This window comes from Ammospiza nelsoni, chromosome 1 (genome assembly GCF_027579445.1).
Source record: "Ammospiza nelsoni isolate bAmmNel1 chromosome 1, bAmmNel1.pri, whole genome shotgun sequence".
NCBI lineage: Eukaryota > Metazoa > Chordata > Aves > Passeriformes > Passerellidae > Ammospiza > Ammospiza nelsoni.
In genome coordinates this window covers 117,883,046-117,904,548 of record NC_080633.1, presented here as the reverse complement: position 1 = coordinate 117,904,548, position 21,503 = coordinate 117,883,046, and the positions used below count along the sequence as shown (strand labels likewise).

General features: G+C 37.9%; 1 protein-coding gene across 1 annotated transcript in view; it reads right to left on the bottom strand.

Annotated features, from left to right (window-relative positions):
* The window catches only part of NKAIN3 (sodium/potassium transporting ATPase interacting 3), a 332,682-nt gene that overhangs the window by 155,986 nt on the left and 155,193 nt on the right, over positions 1-21,503 (bottom strand). The window contains exons 2-3 of the mRNA XM_059470082.1: positions 19,176-19,313; positions 9,968-10,048 (exon numbers count right to left, since the gene is read on the bottom strand). Of these exons, the coding sequence (XP_059326065.1) occupies positions 9,968-10,048; positions 19,176-19,313 (219 nt within the window). The remainder of the gene's footprint in view (positions 1-9,967; positions 10,049-19,175; positions 19,314-21,503) is intronic.

Here is a 21,503-nt window from a genome sequence, read left to right as displayed (position 1 = left end):
CACAGAAAGTTTAGGATTATGTACATCTAATCACAAGACACTGGAAAAGAATGGAGGATAAGAAAAACTCTGAGTGGATATAGAGGACTGATGTAGTTAGGAAAAATCTCCTTGGTTGTCAGATGTAGATCTATGAAAAGTAAAACAAGATTTCTCCCTTGCTTTTCCACTAAATTAGAGTTTATGCATCCCAAAGGATGTAAGCAGTCACCTGGATGACATCTAGAGATGATAAACAATAACCTGCTTCTTAAATTTCTTTTCCAGTTCAAAAATAAGCCCACTTGAACACACCTAAGTAATATCTGTAGAGGGGTCTGGACTGGCTGCATTGATGGGCCTAGGCCATTTTTATGAGGTTTGACAAGGCCAAGTGCAGGGTCCTGCCCTTGGGTCACAACAACCCGAGGCAGCTCTACAGACTGGGATGGAGTGGCTGGAACTCTGCCCAATGGAAAAGGACCTGGGAGTGCTGGTCAACAGCTGACTGAATTTGAGCCAGTGTGTGCCCAGGTGGCCAAGAAGTCCAGTGACATCCTGGCAGGGATCAGAAATGGTTTGGTGAGCAGGACCAGCACAGTGATTGTCCCCCTCTACTCAACGCTGTTGAGGCCAAACCTCGAGTGTTGGGTTAAATTCTGTGCTGCTCAATTCAAGGACATTGAGGCGCTGGAGTGAGTCCAGAAAAGGACAACAAAAAGTCCATGAAGAATCTGGAACACAAGTCTAATGAGGAGCTGGAGAAAAAGAAGTTCAGGGGAGACCTTATGATGCAGTGCAACTACGTGAGAGCAGACTGCAGTCAAGAGGGGGTTGATCTCTTCTCGCAGGTAACAAGGGGCAAAAGGAAATGGCCTCAAGCTATGCTAGGTGAGATTTAGATGAGATAATAGGAAAAATTACTTTAGTTGTCAAGTATTGGGACAGGCTGCCCAGGAAAGTGGTGGAATCATTGTCCTTGAAAATGTTCAAGCAATGTGTCCATGTCGATCATGGGGACATGGTTTAGTGGTGGACCTGGCAGTTTTACGTTAATGATTGAACTTGATGACTTTGGAAGTATTTTTCAACCTCAATGATTCAAGGATTCGCAATTATGAAGTCCCATACGAAATATGTAGCATGCTTTAAAATCCCATGAGATTCAGCACTACAAATTTTGAGAATAACTTTTTCAGATTCTACTGTCATCAATAACAAATGCCTTGTACATTCATCAAAGTCTAGGACTGTCTCACGTGCAAATTACCACCAAAAAAACTTACTTAAAATTACATTTTCTTCTTAACAAGCATTGTCTTCTAATGGAAGACAAAACCCCAAGCAAACAACCTATGAATCAGTGTGAAACTCCCTTCAAAACAGTTAAACGGTTTTCAAACTATACATCAATTAAATAATTAAATCTTCATCAGAAGACTGGTGAAATGATAGACTTCCCTATAATTAAGAAGGAGTCCTTACTTGGCAATTGCTGGAACTGAAATCCCAAAGGATACACTACAGCAGTAAAAGCACCGCATAGAAGTTTTTATCAAAAGCATAAATTTGACCTTAGTGGGCAACAAATAGATCTGGCAGTAGCACTAAAATGAGTATACTGCTTTAGACATGGGTCAAAAATGTCTGCACAGCAGTCACTCATCTCATAGTTAGAAGCTGCTGGATAGCCAGCAGATGTGGTTGATCTAATGCCTAAACCAGAATATGATTAAAGAAATAATCAAAATATCTTTCACTGCAGTTTTATCAGAAGGACATCACATTTGCAAAAAAGAAAATGGAATAGCAGCAACAACCTTCCCATTTCTACAAAAAGACCATAATAATCACTACAAAACATATCCTAACATCAAGAAGTAGATAAAATAATTCCCTGAGTAATGAGATCTATGTTCACCCTTACCTGCAGGTGAGTGTGTCATACGTGTTTACAACCAAACCACAATTCAGGAAAATTTCCTTTTCTCACTACATGAACAATTCAACTTATTTCAGAAACACAAGATTAGAATAGATGACTAAGATGCTCCTTCTTACTCTTGTATTCTCTCATTCCTTGTTCTGTATGTTCTTGGCTCTACGTGTAAATAGCCACAGCTTTTTCAGGCCTTTTTCCCTGGGCTTCAGACACCAACCCTAGGCATGCAGGATTTACCCTCTCTGCATCTCTAGCCATTGCAGCATGGATTCCTGAATCACAGGAGTACTTTTCCATATCCAATGGTCTCATTGGAGAAATATTGCAAGAGACTTGAGTTACTTCCCTCCTTGCCCTAAGCTGACATTTTAGGTTTTTTTTTCTTTTAAAAAACTTCAAGATCCTAGAAATTAAATCAATAAACTCAAACAAATATGACTGTGATCTTTGTATTAATAAATTTGTTTGTGCAGCTCTTAGCTAAGCAGATATATCATACCCATTATTCCCAGAGCCATTTCATATTATGGTATTAAATGGATTATTAAAAAAAAAACAAAACAAAACACAGAGATATTACCTCAGTTATTTAAACCAATGAAGAAGATGATATCCTCCACTCCAGATATCAACATTAAAATTTTGCATTCATTAGAGGTTATAAAAGAAAAGCAGTTTTCATTGAAACACCTATTTCAATGATGCTCATTGTATATAATAAATTGAACCACTGTAAATGTCACTGAAAGTATATAATTGTATATAATAAATTGAACCACTGTAAATGTCACCTGAAAGGATATAAAATTCAATTTTTGTACCATCTGGAATGTACTCCTGATTAAGTTGTTCAGCAATGTGATTGTATCACCTAAACAAACTAATTAACATCAGAACGACACATTTTGCAGTTTCACTGGCATTTCTCTGTGTCCCATTTATTCTACATAAGTTCTTTCCCAGAATGACCTTATGCTCAAATAGTGCCATGAAGCTAGTGCATGTTAATTCTCTTTTCAAGAAGAAGCATATTTTTCATTAGATCTTACACAATGCAACACCTTTACACAGTAGAGTTAAACAGATTGAACAACAAATTAGTTTTGGAACATGAAATCTGGAACATCAAAGTTTCTTCAGCTAAACAGCCACAAAGTCTCCTCAGCTACAATAGATTCACACCTTTTTGCTCTTCAATTTCCTTCTTTTCCTTTCCCTTTCTTTTTTAAGAGAGCACATATTAAGTCATCTTTTGTTAAGTCACCCTTTTTGTCTGAGAAATTTAAATTGCAAATAAAAAGAAAATTCTATTTTCCTTAGCTGCATCATTATGAATTCACAGCTCATAGCTAATTCTTTTCTAACTTTTCATGGAAACAGTCATTGTATTCTATACAGAAACTGCCACACAGATTTTCTGCTCCTGCACGTATTGATGTCAGCCTAACACAACACCAGAAAATACTGTTTGCAAATACCATTGAAAGGCACCCCAACACCATGTTAATCTATGATTAACAGTACCTAACACCAGCCAAGGCCAGAGCCATTATTCTGAAGTGCTGAAGTGTTGTTTCTGTTCAATATTACACTGCATAACTTCACAGTAAATTGGTTTCCAGGTTTATTGCCAAAGTAATTAAAAATTCAAAAGCTTGCTGTTTGAGCAGAACATTATGGAAAAGTATTAAGTACAATTGAACCTGGAGATTATTTCTTTTTATAGTGAGAGAGCAGCAGGATGGGAGGAGCAACCTGAATAAGGAAGGTCACATTAAAAGTTCATGTTTTAGCAAACACATTTCAGTGGAGCTTCTGCTGTAGGAAAGAGCACAAGAAAAACTAAAAGGAGGGAACTGTTTTAAAAACCTTTTTTTAAAAAAACAAAAAGTTACTTCTGAAAGCTGGTTGATAGAAAGGGTGAAGGCCAAGGGAGTTAAATGGATTATATGATGGGAGCATTAAAACTTATATTTGGTCTGGTTCTGCTTTATATTATCTTAATTCTATATACTAAAGTACTATTTGATTAGCGTTCCTCCTTTTTTAATGTGAGAGAAGATTCTGGAGCATTACTTAGAAAAAAAATATTTTAAACTCTTTGAGAATAATAAGGTAGAGGAAAGAGGAGAAGGTGAGGGAGTCCAAACCTCAAAGAAACAAACCAAACCTTTTCATCAGGTTTAATTTCTGCAAGTTGAATTTTACTAGTGCGTATGTTCAGAAAAGATTATATTTAACTACTGCTATAAAATTAGTAATTTGTAATGTCTAGAAATTGCAGAAGGCCTACAACCACATCCAGTGCATGATCCATCATTGTGCACACCTCAGCTGGTAGCAGCTGATGGCATCACCTGGAGCAAACAAACACACAGCAGTGAGGAGAATTAGAAGTTAAGGGTGTGTAGTCTCCCAAGAGAGATGGTGATCAAAAGGATCTGATGATGAATAAGAGGAGTGTGGGAAGAAATTCTCAGCTGAGCTGTACATGAATGTATACAGTATGTACAGCAGTGAAGAAATGCACTGTTACCATCTTGCTTTGCTCCCAGTGAAGGCAGTGATTTGTGTTCAGCTGAAAATCCATCAATTGAACAGACAGCACAAAAGTTTTGTCTGTAACAGAGATCTAATCTCTACCAAGAGTGAGCAGCAATGACAGTGTTGCCTCCCTCCTGTTGTCACACAGCTGAACAGTAAAACCCCACCTGTGCACACCCAAAACCCACTGTCAGCCTCCCAGGAGACTTCACCAGGGTCTCCTGTCTTCTGAGCCCCTACACTCCCTCTGGGGAGAAAAGCCAGAGACATCTCCAGCTCCCCAGCTGGAATAAGTCTTGATTAAATGTTTAAGACTCTTAATTAAGATAAGCTTTTGAGTCTTCAACTTCTACTAATTTTTTTAATGTAAACACTCCTACCCTAAACCATCCATGGACACTCACTTGGGGTTTTGTCTTGACAGAGACTTGTATCTACAGATCAAAATTAGTGCAGTAGAAGAGTTGTCCATTACTAAGGCTTCATATCAGCTTTAGATCCTCTTCAGTGTCATTATTATTAAAATGTTTCTCCTGACCTCCAACCAAATCTTTTTTGCCACATGCTCAGTAAATTATTTATTGCTCTTCTTCTCAGTGGATATGAAAAACCCTTCCTCCACATAAAAGTCACTTACATGTGAGTAGATGCACAATGACCTATCCTCTGCTTAGACTAAGGAAGTCCTTTATCCTCCATCTATTGATTTTCCATATTGGTTTTATGGATGCTGCCAACTTTGTCCCTGAGCTTTTTGGAGTGGGTAATTCTATGGAGCTAATGAAGACAATAATTAAACCAAAATAATGGTGTCTGTTTTGTCATTTACATCAGCACAAGTTAGAAAGAGAATCACCTTTTCTTTCATATTGCTAATGTAAATTCAACCAATGCTCTCATTTCACATTAAAAATAAAGACACAAGCCCAAGCATACACCATAACATCTCTATTAATACAAATTAGCATTGGCTCTGAGTTTAACTGACTCCATTTGAGATGATTAGATATAATTGCAGAACAATTAAGGATTGACTGACATGCACCAGATGGAATAAATTTGATTTCACAAGTAGCCAGTATAAAGTTCACATAATTAACTCTCATTCTGACATACAACATTTTGTTTGGAAAAGACCACTAGGTTTCCAGTCTCTCAGCATTTTAATAAGTAAATTATTAGTCCATTTTTTCCTCAGATGGAAGAAATCATTAATTTTGTCAGATAATTCTATCCTCCAGCTACAGATCCATCCAATAATTTGGCCTACAGTTCTGTCTCCAGCTTAATAAAGCTGGACGGGAGCCCTACAAACTTTGATCATTCATTGACCAAAGTAAATATTTCTAGGAAAAAAATACATGAAAAAGTAGTGTTTCATTAAATTACATAAGCAAAACTTCCTTTGGTTTCAGGGGAAAGGTTAATGAAGCTGGTGCCATAGGCAGATCAGAGAGCTCACATTCACTCAATATGTAAAACTAAGGACAAGGTAAGAAACATAAGCTGTTTAGAAATATTTTCCTACTGAATACATTACTGTGTGTCAGGCAAATCCTTGGCCAAAAAAATTAGAAGAGTCACACAGCTCAATTTTGAGAGCAAAACTTAAATCCAGAATGAGGCACGGTACACAGCAAAGAAGCATGCCATGGAAAAGCCATGCAGGACAAACAGAAATATCCTTGAAAAAGAAAAGAGCTCATCAATGCTCCCCAGCTGCATAGGTAAGGCATATGAAACAACAGGAAAGGAGTACACAATACCACAATGCTGCTATACATTTACCAAATAAAGGCTTTAATACATGGAAAGAAATGCCAGTAACTCACAAATACAAAAGCGGTATAAAAATGGTCTAAAAAAATTTTGGAATAGCATATGATAAATACAAATGAAAATAGCTATTTTCATACTGGATCTGAAATATTTGAGGGATGTAACAAGAGAATTAATAACTGTACACTCTAAACAGATGAAGACTCTTTTGTACAGCAGTACATAACACCATATATTGCTGCAGATGGAGGGCTGGCTTACACACATTAGAAATTATGGGGTCCATATTTAAGCACACACAAAACTTCAGGGAAACAGTCTGTGTTTTTGTCTAGGTGCTTTAATGCCTATACTCTGGAATGTGACAATTAGAACTTAATTTCATTTCAAGAAAGAATGAGATCAAAACAATTAATGAGCTTATGTATGGATGTCGCAAACGGCCATCCTGCAGCGAAGAATTAAAAGGTCATGTTATAATAACAGCTTTGTTTCTCTCATATGGAATGGTTAACACTAAAAATTATGTTTCCAATTTCAGAAAAGTAGTAAATGAAAAAAGACAGGCAAAATTCATTTACTTCATATGGGTAGTTTCACTGCTGCTAAAATCAGAAAAAAAAAAGAATACTAATAAAAAAGGTGTATATAGATATATTTATTTTATTTCTGATCAAATACAATTTCTTCAGCCCTGAGAAAAGAATTACAATTTTATTTGTGCATCTGTAACGTAAGTGAAGAAGGATCTTGACCTCTGTGTTGTTTATAAGGCAGTAAAAGGGGAAACAGTTGTCATTAGATTTCTACTGACAACAGCAGCTGTGGGAGAGCTGTGTTTATTTCCCTTTTGCACCCAAGATGATTTGAATCTATATCGGCCTTAATCACCATAGTGTGGAGGGTGTTCAGTTTATCAAGAAAATTATAATTGAAGGTAATTGAAGGGAAAATGTTTCTGTTTCAAACTTACACAGTAAACAGGCCCACATTACCTATGTCCTTCTTATTCTCATTTAAATTTTTCATTACCTGCAGTGGAACTTCCTGGCAGAATTCAAACAGTGACTATTCAAAGGAGATCCTCCTCCCCACTTTAGAAACAAGATCTAAACAAAATTTCAGTAGTGGTAGATTCTTCTATTCCATTTGAAAAGTCTGTCTGCATTGTATGCATGCTCCATGGGCAGATACTGAATTAAAATTACCATTTATTATTGTATGAATTTGGATTTTCAGAAGCATTCATGATTGAAGACTTAATGAACTCATGGGACACCACCAAGAGCTAACTCATTCTGGTCACAGCAAATGCAAACATGGTACTGCTTAAAAACAAACAAGCCAACAGAAATCAGTCACCTGCCAGACAGCATCACGATTTTCCCTGATAGAATGTCAACAGAAGTTTAAAATTGTAATCAATTTGTATTCATTTCAGAGATAGTTTCTTTTTCTTTCTTTAATGGAAAAAGAGAACAATAGGAAGAAAAAAAAAGTGACTATTGCCTGCCAAGATTTCAATGCTGAATAAACAACCATACTTGGAAATCTTATTATGGTGTTTGATTTCCCAACTACACTAATGTACTCTGATAACAGAACTTTCTATCATGTATGACAACACATGAACATATTAATGGAGGAAATTATTAATTTTTTCAACTAGCATCTTGGATAAAATATAGGTCCCAATTAAATTTGGTGTGACATATTAACCAAATAATAAATACCCAATATTTTAAGCATATGGTGCAAAAAGACCTTAGTCTCTTGACGGCCTCATCATGTCTAGCAAAATTTTCAGAAAGACAAATAAAGACCAAAAATTCTGTGATGTACTGAAAAAGTTTCTTAATTCTATCATTGCTAAGTTGGTCTCAATACTCACACCTTTGGCATAATTTATACAAGAGCAGGTAATTTCCACAGTAGTAATTTTGTGTCTATCACCTTGTTGAGAAACACCTTTTAAATGTAATTATAAACCACAAGATAAAAGTTCCACAAAAATGTTGAGATTAACTGAAGTATACCCTAAAAAAAGAGAATTTTGTCAACCATCAGGTAGTATTTTTGCTGCTATTTCTCTGCATTGTGATTATCATGTTAAGAAGAGCAAAAAGTGAAACACACAAGTGAAACTGGAAGATGAAGGACTTCAATTCAAACCTGCTGATTTGTAAATGTCTTAAGTGAGCATATGATCAGAATCACTTGCAAACAAATTCAAGGGTCAGACTAAAAGCTTTGCTTCAATTTCTAAGCCCTTAGATAAATATATTCCTTACACATAAAATATAATAGTCACTACAAAAACAGACGTGACCCAACTAAATAAAAGTATACAACCTCTTTGTGTCATAAGAATGAACAATTATTTGGCTATTCATCTTTTCTATGTGCTGCTCTTCTGTTCATCTAATAGATTTTTAAGTCAGAACATACCATAAGGATAATTTATTTTGATCCTCTATGAAGTGTACTAATTTCTTTATCAAGCCTGTAACTTCTCACGGGCTACATAATTGAAGGAAAAATAAACTGTTGCAGCTTTTCATTATGAAATTTTATCACTAAAGGAACCTATCACTAAAGGTTAAATTTAAATGGAATTTCTACTGAGTGAATTTCTTATTAAATTGGTTTCATCAGTTTTCTGTTTGTTGTCAACCAAAAGCTAGGAATCCTAGCTTAATCCTAGCAAGTACATAGTTCATAAATGTTCCACTCTGAGTGGAGTAAACAAAAATTCACAGAATGGGTCACGTTGGAAGAGACCACAGTGGATCACCTTGTCCAGCCTCCCTGCTCAAGCAGGGTCTTCCCAGAGCTGCACAGGACTGCATTCTCTGAAAGCACTGTATGAATTAACAGTGATGCAGTTCAAGTCACTAAATCTACAACCAGTAACAGTGACATTTATTCTATTAATAATGCTGGGATCAGCATGTGCCACGGGCATACTGTGCCAGGAATCATTTAAATGTGGCAAATGTGGTAAACCATGATCTGCATCATCTGTGTCCAACTGGAGGATAAAACCCAGCAGGTGTTGTGTGAAATTGCCTGCAGATACAGTGCTGAGCATAACCTATGCTAACTTAAGTGCTCCCTTGAACGAGTGCACATCTCTTGATGCGCCATTCTAGCAAACATTTCTGCTCTAATCAGAGGATTGAATGAAGAATTAGTGACCTAAAACACTGAGTGTCATATAAAGGAAAGTTTTATTCAGATGTGACAAAAGTCACCCTTTGCCATTTGTTCTTTTTTATAGAGAATTAACATTCTCACTGTGAGATCAATTTGCTCAGCAAGTTATCACATTAACCTTCTTAGTAATTTTCTTTCAAAGCATCCTTGGAAATTCACATTTTTTACACACACTTGAAAATTCAACCAAAATGACACTGCCTGCTTTTCGACAATCAAAAAGGACCTCAAATTTACAACTGAATGCCTTCCCACCTCTCACCTTGGGATGATACTTCAGAAGGCAACTGCAATTCAGGTTCATTGCATTAATGTACTTCAAACCTGTGGCTATTTACTAGCAGGGAGAAGTTCAAACATTACAGTTCTTGTTGGAGGGAAACTCTGAAGATCAAATTGTATGTTCAAACAACCACATTTTCCCTCTCTGGCTGCAGTCTTCTGAAATCTGAGAGTCCTGCTGTTGAGACACCCTCCCATAAATCTGAAGAAGGGTAAGTGACCTACCTTAGAGAGCCCTCCTACTTCCAAATAGAAGCAGATAATGAAAACATTCCAGGTGACCCACAGGGCAGTCCACACCGTGTACTAAACACGAAGCCCATGAGAGCAAGAAAGAGAGAAAAATAAAACGTTAAGATAAAACGACTTCATACTGAGCAGATCAATAATAAAAAACTGATATCAATAAGCATTGTTCTTCTGGGAACAGCCAAGAACAGAGAGTTCAGAAAAGGAGCTCCCCCTGCAGAAGTCCCCTAAGAACCTCCGGAAATTACAAATTCAATATTCATTGCTGTACTAAATAAATACGAATAAAACAGATTTATTCTTTACAGTTTTACACTATCCTACTGATATCAATTAAGTCCAAAATGCTGACTGGTTTTGGGACAACTCTGAGTCATTTTTAAATAAAAATTTAGCTCTTTTAAAGGAATATTCAGATAAGCAAAATACCTTAAATAAGTAAATATTACTGAAATAACTTTTAAATATTATGAAGAAAGGTACGAGGAAAAAACCTCATCACCAAAAAACCCAGATCTATTGATCTGGTAATCTAGATTTTTTTCTTTTTAAACAAATAGGTAAAGTGTAAATCTGACCTCTTGAGAATCTTTCACAGTAAAACACACTTTATTACATTAAAATTAGCTCACTACTTCTCCAAGCCTTTTGCCATGAATCTGATTCTACAAAGCACACTTAGCAGTTTAACATACCCATACCTCTCCGGGGTTCTCCAGCATGATACTGAACTCATACAGCACTCACAGCATGAATGGGGGGACAGTAATTAATCTACTTCAAATCACCTTTTGCATTTTTCCTGTCAGCACAACAGACTGGCACCATTTCTCTATGGATACACTGTTTTCTGACATTCAGCTGTACCTATTCCCAAGGAACTCCCCAGGCACTCCATCTCAGGAGAATCTCATCCTGATGGACCAAGTGTCCCTGCAGCCATGCTGGAGCTGCATCCTCTGGAACAAATGCAGTGAGCAGCAGCAGCACTGCCACTTCACATTTACACACTTGGAGCCTTCACAGTGTGAAAGAAAACCACTGCTAAGAGCTTTTGCAAGTCTACTTAGCTGTGGCCAGATAAGGATTAGTGCCTATTGTTTTCTTCAATATAATCATTAAAGCTCCACATCTTGAACTACAATGCATTGCACAGGTGCCATCAGTTGGGCCGTGGACAGTTTTGGGTTTTCTTCCCCTCTTTATTCCTCTCCTGTCATGTACAATGAAAGGTTCAAGTAAAGAGGATGAACTTTTTCTCCCCCTTGATTACTACCCCCTGCATGTGGCCATTTCTGTACATCAAAAAGGTCAACTGCTTTAATATAATTTCTTCTGAGGTCTGTAGGCAGTTGGGCAATGGCCCAAGAAGTAGGTCACTAAGAACCAAAACAAGAGTAACACTCCTGGGCCGTTTCCTCTGTCTTACAGAGAAGGGCAGTGTGGCAGCTGAAGGCTGGGTTATTATAAAAAAGACAAAGCTGTTGTGGTCTGTGAGCAATATGAGGTCTGTACTATTCATACGACTAACCTAGAGTATATCACTTTTTACTACATTTGTTGACTTTGTAGTAACTTGATGCCATCATCAACTACTGATTTTCTAACATTTATATTTAGAACATTACGTGCACAGAGTTCAAAATTAATGAACAACTCACACAATCCCAGTTGCACGTAAAAAGCAGAATTTAGACTATTTGGAAGCATTCTCCTTTTTAAGAAAGATTTTTTTACCTCTCTGTGAACTAAATATGTCACCGCAACAAAAGGAATTCTATTTGATCTGCCAGGCCAAGCCAAATCTGTTAATGGCCTCATTCTGTCCCACGGGCACCAATGCTGTAGTGTTCAGGCAGAAACTGCCAGAGCAGAGCCTGCTTTCCCAGGCCAGGCTATGCTGTTTTACACAGTTAGGACCAGTTTGGTTCCTGCTCCACCCTGAGGATTGCTGAAAGAGAAGTGCAGGTGCAAAGCAGGTGTGCACCTTGAAACCCAGCTGCTGTGTATGGAGAAGCTCTTCCTACACTCCCACTGAGCTGCAGAGATCTAAATTTGAGACCCATTTGCTTTGTAAACATAACAATTACATTATATTCAGTAATTGGTACTATATAATTTTTTTAAGTAGGAAAGTTATTGTCTTGGATATTCAAGGAGCAAATTCTTTCCTTGCATAGTTTTATAGGTACTTCAGGAAAGATTATAAGACAGCAAAGGCAAGAAAGCAAAATTAGGAAATGTCAGAATTTGGGCTATGCATGCCAACTTAAGTTTTCTGTTTTGTGGCTGTGCAATACAATCCGAACATTATTAAAATCATCATAGATATATTTTTATTTTAAAAGATTTTACCTCCCCTAACACATTTTATGAACAGCTACCTCAAGACTTCTTTTCTCCTTGTGGCTCAGACCCTGCTCTGAGGACAGAATATTAATTTCCTCATGAGGTTTACTAAGATGCTCATCGCTGTAATGTGTGAGAGCTGCACAAACATTAACTGATTTATTTTATGTTATAAGGGAATGATACAGCTCTCAGAATGCAAATGATGTTCTGATACATGCAGAGATTACATTCAGAAGTATTCATACATTATAAGCATCCAACTTGAGGTCCTTAAGAGTTCATTTTTCAGAATGCTTGAGGTCATACCCTCAGTTTATAAACTCAGAGCTCAGCTCCCTGTGGCAGAACATGCAGCACTTGTGCAAATCAGACCACAAGGTCTCAAGACAAGAATCCAGAATGCAAGGGGAAAACAAAGCATGTGACAGGTTTTGTTAAAGTGACTCACTTTGTGTCAAAATAGGTTTCAGTGGTTGAGGGCAGAGATAAAACTCAGCTACTAAGCACAGCCTTCATAGCAAAGGCAATCCTTTTTTTCTTGGTAGCATGTGCCTCACTCTTCCCATTGTCTTCTGTTTTCTGAAAGTCAGGTTTCTGTTCTACATCTGTGATCACCAGAAACCCCCAAATGTCTATCCTTTCTACTGAAACTGAGGCAAAAATATAAGAATTAGTAGGTGTCTATCTAGTTCAAAACCGAAAATATATAAAAGAATCATAGTAAGACTGCACAGAAGGGCTTTAAAAGCAACATTTCTGAAATTTTGAGTATTTCTTTATGAAAAATTGTAATACTTTCTGACACTATATGCATTGAATAAATTTATATGTATATACTTTTTAGGTTAAAAAAACCCCAAACCACCAAGCAATATTGCATTATGTGGCATCACACTAACACCTGCTTGAGTCATTAAAAAGGTGTAACTTTTACATCCATGATGCAGATTTCTAATTTTTGCTAGCAGAGCAAAAGTCCAAATTGCCATCCTCTGTGTGAAGGGACAAGTCATGCATGCTGGCAATTTTCTCTCAGTGTAGGAATGGTTAAGGTCTGAGACATCAGGCCCACACTGACCCTCAGGTTTCACTTTCCTCCCAGGCACCTAACGTGTTTCACGATCTGACCTGCCATTTAACCTCTCCCACTCTGTGTCCTGAACATTATCCTGTCCATCCTGCTGGGTCTGCTCACTCTCACTTCCCCACACTCAGCAATTCTTTGGCCACCCACATCCTGATCACCCCAGCTCAGCTGGCCTCAGTGTCATAACCCTCACCACATCTGGCATGAAAAAGGAATTTTCCACACAGGTTGAATCAAAAAGAAGAGTCAGTATTTTTATTTTGTAGCCGAAATGATGCACCACTCAAAAATCACCTGGACATTTTTTAACAGTTTCCTTCTAGAGGAAGGACCTAGGACCAGGTCATAATCTTTGCTTATTTCTCCCCATGATGGGCTGCATTTTTTTCTTGCTCTTGGTCTTTTGCACTAATGATTGTATACTATGTGGTGTGAGGAAGCATTTGAAGTCTTACCAATAACTTGGAGGGAGTACTTACTAAACCTTACAGGTTAAACATCTAATAAATATCCCCTTTCATAATGTCAGCCTCTCTACAACAGTGAGATTTGACTCTACAACCTCTTGACTCTAGAATCATATTGAAACCAATGCAGACATACATTGAAAAACAAACATTTCTAAGTTAAAACAATTGCATTGGAAGGACACAATGTCACAAGAAAAACTGGTTAAGGAAAAGAAAAAAGAGAATTTTAGAATTTGAATATTACAAGGATTGTGGGATAAGTTTAGCTTTAATGGATAAACTGTCTCAAGAGTACATTTCAATCTGAAGTGCAGCAACTACTGTGACAGTGTCATTCATAGCATTAGAGGGAATGAATGTTGGCTTGAGGATACTTCAAGGGAAAGGAGCAAGCACTGAGTTGTCAAATCATCCCCCTTTAATACCTGGCATCAGTACTTGCAGAGCCTTATTAGCCATATTTATGAAAGATGGCCAGGGAAGTGACATAAATCAGCATGATGGAGCAGTAACAACACAGGACTTACTAGGAAGGATAATTCAACAAGTAATGTTGGAAGCCTAAATATTTCACATGTGTTTTCACTGTCTGTATAACATTTGCTTGAATACTGAATAAAGTGTCCTGAACAGCCTTTCTTCTGCTGTCCTGGTTTTTTATTTGTTTGGGGTTTTTTTTTAAGAAACTCTTTCCTGCCTTTTCAACTATATCCATTGCCTAAATATCATATTATTTAATGGAATACATTAAGGCAAGTAAAGAAGAGATTTCCACCATAGATTCTCCCTATTTACATGTATTATTTCCATCCCTCACTATTTATTAACTTTTTTTTCAGCTTTGAGCCTGGCTTTTGCAATTTTAGCTATGTGACTCATCATTCAGAAGCCTTTTGAAGTCCAATATCAGAAGTAGCAGAGGGAGAAGATCCCCAGCTTTAACAAGTATCCTGTCATCATTATTAATCAATTTTAACAGCCTGAAAATCTTGCTGGTGATAGCAAGATCTGTTAAGAAAGGAAAAGCATGAGCAAGGAAACAGATCACAGCAGAGCTCTGGAGCTTCATGACAAGAGTGCAACAGCATAGTAACAACTGAAATTCAGCTGTTTCTTTCTTCTTTGCAAATGTTTGGGTAAGTTTCAAATGAGCTAATGTGGGAAAATTAGGAATCAGCTCTGCACTTTTATACCCCCTGGGAACTTTGCACAGATTTAATTCAGTCACAAAATATTCAAATACTGAAAATAGCACATCTGCTTAGTGACAGGACAAATTGTTCACAACATTTATCTAAATTACTAATTAATACAGAACCTATTAGAAATAATTATTTGATTTAAACTAATTAGGACACTTGGAGTCAATGTTATCACTCCCTCTCTCTGTTTCCTAAGCTCTGAGGACTTCGTATTTTAAGTATGAGCAAGTGAAATTCCAAATTTATTTCAGAATCACCACCCATATAGTCCTGTATCTGAGGGACTGTCTACAGTGAACATGAACCACTATCTTTAACTACTTGGAATAACAATTCAATTCAACTGAGATGCCTCATGTATCAGGCACTGCATGGCAGCTCTTAGATAGTGAGACTTTTTTTTTTGGTAGAAAGCTCTGATGACAAATTTTATATCACTCAAACTAATTTCTTTATTCAGACTTTTAATCTACAATGACTATATTTATGGTGCAGCTTATGTAGTCACTAAATCCTAGTGATAAACTGGCCATACTGAGTTCAATGGCAGTGGAAGAGTCAGAAGCATGCAACTGCTATTGTTTTTATCAGTTTCTATGGCAGCCCTCACTGAACCTCTTGGCTCTATGTACCTGCAACAAAAGCCTGCTCAATTGTGCCTGCAGAAACACTTTCATATTTGACTGCAGCATAGCTGTGCTTCAAACTATGGCCCTACATGTATTACATTTATTCACTTACTTTCCCATTCCTTACATATTTCAAAATTTGAGGAGATTGAACATGACATATGCAGCATAAGATGACAAAGTGAAAGCTTTTGTGTAACTTCACTTATCAGGGAAACCTTCAGGCACAGACTTCACTGCACACGAGATAGATGAAAAACATTCTCTTGTGGTTAAACAATGGCTCTAGAGCTGGTCAGCTGAAATCAGGATCACCATCAGAGTATGACAGATTATCATGAGGACAATTTGTGTGCACACATGCCAGATTAATTTTGTGAAGACAGTTTACAGAAGTAAACCATTGTATCTGACATGATTCTCTCTTTACTTCAGGTTTTTAATATTTTTTTAATATTTTGATGGGATCATCTGCATTAGTGAAGCTGATTTCCAGGGAAGTCTTCTGGAAAAGACAATGGACACTAAGCATAATTTTCTTGAAGAAATTAGTTATTTTTCCAGTTAAACTGGATTAAATTTAATCAAAATCAGAAAAGTACATAAGAGTACATAAAAGCATGACTCAAAATACTTCTTCAGCCACAGACACAGTACCAAATTCCTGGGATGCTAACCCCTAACAAATCTAGGGACTTAGATGTGGCTGAAAGTGGATCAATGAACATGGAGGGCCATGAACCTTCTCCATAAATTTGAAGCCTAATTCACTACTCAGAGCCTTGGTAAGAATCTCTCCGCATTGTGTTTCATGCTGATATTCAGGACACTGCTGAAGATTTGCATTAAACAGACTTTAAAGTCAGCAGTAAAAGTTTACAGGTGGACTGTCACTTTTTGCCTTAGTGAATACAGCCAGTATGCAGCTGGCACTGGTAGGGGGTCTTTACTGTGAGTACCACTGACTCCTTCTGGGGCTCCTGGGGACGGTGGACAAAGCTGAACTGTGGTTGGCAGAGCCCTAGGAAGCCCAGCTTCTGGGGAGCATGTGTTGATCTAGACTGGAAGATCCTCAGGCTATGCTCAACAAGAACTTAAAGCTGGTGTGACCCTGCGCTGCTGTGGAAAGACTCAGTGCACTTTTCTCCTTCCTCTGGCTACTTCCTCCCATTTCTTCTCTCCCATCTCCTGGAACAAGCAAAGCACATTAAAGAGCTCACCTACACTTTAACACCAGTAAAGAAAATGGTTAATTTTAATCTGGATCTGTTCTCAGTTTACCAAGTGGCTGAACTGGTACCTGTGCTGGTGCAAAGAGAGGAACAGCACAGGGACTGAAGCAGCAGCTGAGCAAAGGGAGTTTTGCTTATGCTGGCTTGAGGTATTCACTGAATTCAACCTGAGGGTAAGGCCAGGCATGAGGCTGAACTGACAAGTTTGGAGCTAGCAGCAAGAGAAGTCTTGCAACTCCTCCTTTCCCCTCCACCTCCACATTGCTGTTCATAAACATGCAGTCCCAATCCCTGCCTTACGCCAACCTTGGCAAACACTGGAACCTCACAGACTGGATTTAGGTCATCAGTTTAGCAAAAAAATCTCCACTTTTTACTAGGTTGGTTTTCTGACAGCTAAGAAATGGAACTGACTTACTGACAGATCCAGTTAACTCCTGCCAGAAGTGGGGGAGAGGATCTGGGGAAGTGTTCAGTCAGGGGACAGTGAGAACAAGAGGATGCAACAGCCACCCTATTCTGCTGGCTTTGAGTGTGAGGTCAGTTACAGACACCTCATGTTACAGATTGCCTTCAGACTTCAGGATTTGACTCAAACTACTCCTACTTCCCTGTAAACCCTACGTTAGTAAGGATATAATCACAGATCACTCAGAGAGGTGGTGATGGGATGAAGAAATGGGTAATCACAGAACATTCTGAGCTGGAAGGGACCAACAGGAATCATCAAATCCAGCTCTTAAGTGAATGGCCCACACAGGGATCAAACCTGTGACCTCTGGCATTATTAGCACTGTACTCTGACCAGCTGGGCTCTAAAGCCTTGATCTCCCCCAGTAATGAGAATTGGCACCTCCCAGAGCTAGAGCTCCTAAATATATGAGTAAAGATCAATCAGAATAGGAGTTCATTTAAAGCAGCATAAAGTACCTTGCAGGGGATGTGTTTCTTTCTTTAATTATGAGTTTTCTACCTCCACTTTAAAACAACTTTTGCACAGCCTAAAATGTTCAATTACATTGGAAAAGATATAGAAACAGTCAACATCTGTTACAGTTCATTTGAAAATTTAAACAGAACTTGCATCATTGAACAGCAGTGATGAACCTGAGGGGAAAGGAATTTTGTAGTGTTGCACTTCAGACATGAATTTCCCACATAATTTTACAGATGCTTATACTCGCTTCTTATGCATAAAATGGAGAGGATGAAGCAGAAAGGTGAATCATCACTTCATGGATGCCCAGCTCTTCAACCACAGATAACAGATAAAAGTGCTGGTTTTTAAATCAATCCATTTTCAATTCATTATAGTCTGCTTGTAAGCTTAACTAACATGAGTGTAATCTTGGATGCACTTTTGTTCACTTTTTCTTTTAAGACATGACAAAGAATTACAGGATTCCAGGCTGGACTAGAAAACATGAAGCTTTTAAAGTATTTGTTTAACAAGTTCTCCCCAGCAGATATTTATTTCATTCCTTTGTGAGGAAAAAGATAGCTTTAGCCTCTTAAAATCCATTACTGACAACACAATCAAAATGTTCCAAATACAGCCATTACCAGGTGAAGACATAATATTCTTACATTCAAAAATGAATGTGGGGGAGGAACAGAGATTTTTTTTTGTTGGCAGTTTACTTCACACCTTTGAAATTTCTTTTTATTCCTGCATATTTTGAGAACATGGAAAAAAACACCTGAGAAGCTTCAAGTTACAAGCATCAGAAAGAATATACAATAATTTAGGGTCAAAGCCATAAATACAGGTCTTGGCAAAATTAAAGTGAGAAGGAGACTTTGGAACCCATGGATCACAGGACTAAAGAAATTTCTACAATCACTGCTCCTCTCTGCTTAAGAGAAAGATGCAGTGAAATATAACTTAGCCATTGCAATTTTTTTTATTATAGCCATTAATTCTGTTACAGAAAGAAGAACAGTTTTTACTTTATTTATTTATTTACATAGTCTAATTGACTTGTACCATAGTCATGTTTTTGGCAGCACTTTCTCCATGTTACCTGTTTTTGATAATGTCCAAAATCTCAAAAAAATTCACTTAGTAGTCCTAAATTTGCAAAAAGACATGGAGACCTGTACAGTTTCTACAGAAATACCATCTGGTGTTTTGAAACCAAGAAAATTCTGCTTTGTAATATGATAGGTTTTATGGCAAAAAACATAAAGATATATAATAAATGAGACTTACCACGACTATATATCGAGGCCTAAACTGGATGGTTCCAAATAAACCCAAAATGACAACTATTATTTGTAGGAAATTGCCAAGGATGGGAGCCCACTGGAAACCCAGGAAGTCAAAGATTTGTCTCTCTAATGCTGCCAGCTGTAAGAAAACACATAAAAAGAACATCCATTTTTTAATTATGGGTTGACCAGAACATTTGATATTTTCTTATTTGCACCAGGCTTCATCAGTGAAGAGAGAAAAGCCGTGTAAACTTTGCTATTGCTTCTGAAACAGCATCACGTTCCCTCCCTTCCCCATGTCTTTGTTTTCTTAGATTTGCTCCTAACAAGACTCAAGTGCAAGTTCCTCAATCTGTTCCTGAAAGCCCAAAGGGGCAGAGCAGGCCCAGACACGGCAACTGTGATCCCAGGGGATCCCTAATGCAGGAATTAAGGGAGACTGCTGGAAGCTCCTGAGGCACAGACGTAGGCTCAGGGGGTGAGAGGCAGTAGAAAATGTTGGAAGACCTCAGAGCAAACTGCTTCAAAACCAGCAGCCAAACAAGCCATCTGCGCTCTTCAAAACCTGCTACTTCACTTTTGGGCAACTACAAATCAGAAGGGAATGGTGGCATCCCAATAGCTCTCCTCCCACTGTCCTCATGGCATCTTGGGTCTGGATTTAGTTGGGTGTGGAAAAGGAGGAAACTAAGAAGCATCAGCCTTTATCTTTGCATCAGCGTGTGGTTCTTAGGTAATTCTGCACTTCTGAACATTAGACAAAAAAGAAAAACAAAAAAGGCAGATATAAAATTCCTCTGCAAACACATTTGCTACTCATTTTTGACAATCCAATTCACTGTTCTAAACATAGAAAAATCAACTTTCTTAGCAGCATTTTTGTTGGAGTTTAAACTCAGTTCAATATTTTTTGCAGCTGTAGCAAGATAATATTGAGCAGCTAAATAGAAACCTACTGAGAAACAACTGAATTTCTGTGCTTGCTAGAATTTATTAACATCTACTTGATTTTAGTACATTGTTACAAACCCTAAAATTTACTGAAATATGCACTTACAATATTTATAACTGAGACAGATGGAGCAAGCATGGCTCTATAAATACCAACCAAAGTATTATCATATGTGGGTATTTCACATAAACCATTTCATTTTACACATTATGGCCAGATTCAATCTTCACTTGCAAGATGAGGCTAGGTGTCACTGAGATCAGAATCCATTTTTTCTGTACAAAACCCCTCCATTACAGCCAACATGAAAACCATATTCTCTATGCTGAGCTTAATAAATATGATAAATCTAAACAATGAAATTAATAAAAGGGGGATGGATCATCAACTTGATGCAGCTCCTTTGCAACCAGTGAAGTTTTATATAGCTGACTTTTATCAGCTAAACATCTAACCCAGCATAGATAAATGAAAAATCACACAGTACAATACAAGGGTGCCCCAAATACCATGTGCAGAATGGTAAATAAAGAGTTTTGAGAGCTCTTTGGCACAGTCAGAACTTACACTTTATGGCCTGGCAACAACATGCTGAGAGTCCTGTATCACATAGGAAAGCATTTATGAAATCCATGACCGCAGCCAGAGACTTTTTCATCCCCATTACAAGTGAAAATCTTCTGGGTCAGCAAAACAACCAAAAAAATTTCAGAGACCACCAGATTTCAGAGACGATGTGTCTTCCTGAAGCCCTGACATTAGCAAGCGAGAAGAAGATGGAGGTGTCAAATCAGACAAGGATTTGCTTAGAGTCACCTCTGCGCTGGCATTCACTGAAACCCTCCTGCATCTTTGGTCTTCACGTGCCCCAATAAATTGTTTGTGTCCCATCATACTCCCAGCACTGAAGGCAGCTGGCTTAGCATGGCCTCCATTAAAGTGTCCTTGGCTCTGAAATAGGGCAGCTGTGTGCAAACTATACCCTTACCTACTCAAAACAACCCTTGGCCATGGGTTTCTCTCTCTTTGGGAAGGCCACTGGTCACAATAACCCTGGTTAATGTGACAGAAAACTTTAATGGCTCACTAACATCCACAATGTTAGTGGATGGCTACCTCCCCAGGCAGGAGAACGTGCTGGTGTCAGGAGCAGAGAGCTTGCCCAGAGTGGGTACTGAGGAAATTCACACTGGTGGGTCATGGATGCCATCATGCATTTTATGTAGCTTGGAAACACCTAGAGCTATGTGAAAGACAAAAACCTGCAGCACAGATATGAATGAAGCTGTTTGGTATCTTTCCATTCTTAATTTATCCCCTGATAAATTTTCAGATCATCACCTAAAATGCCTGAAAAATGTAATACTGGAACAT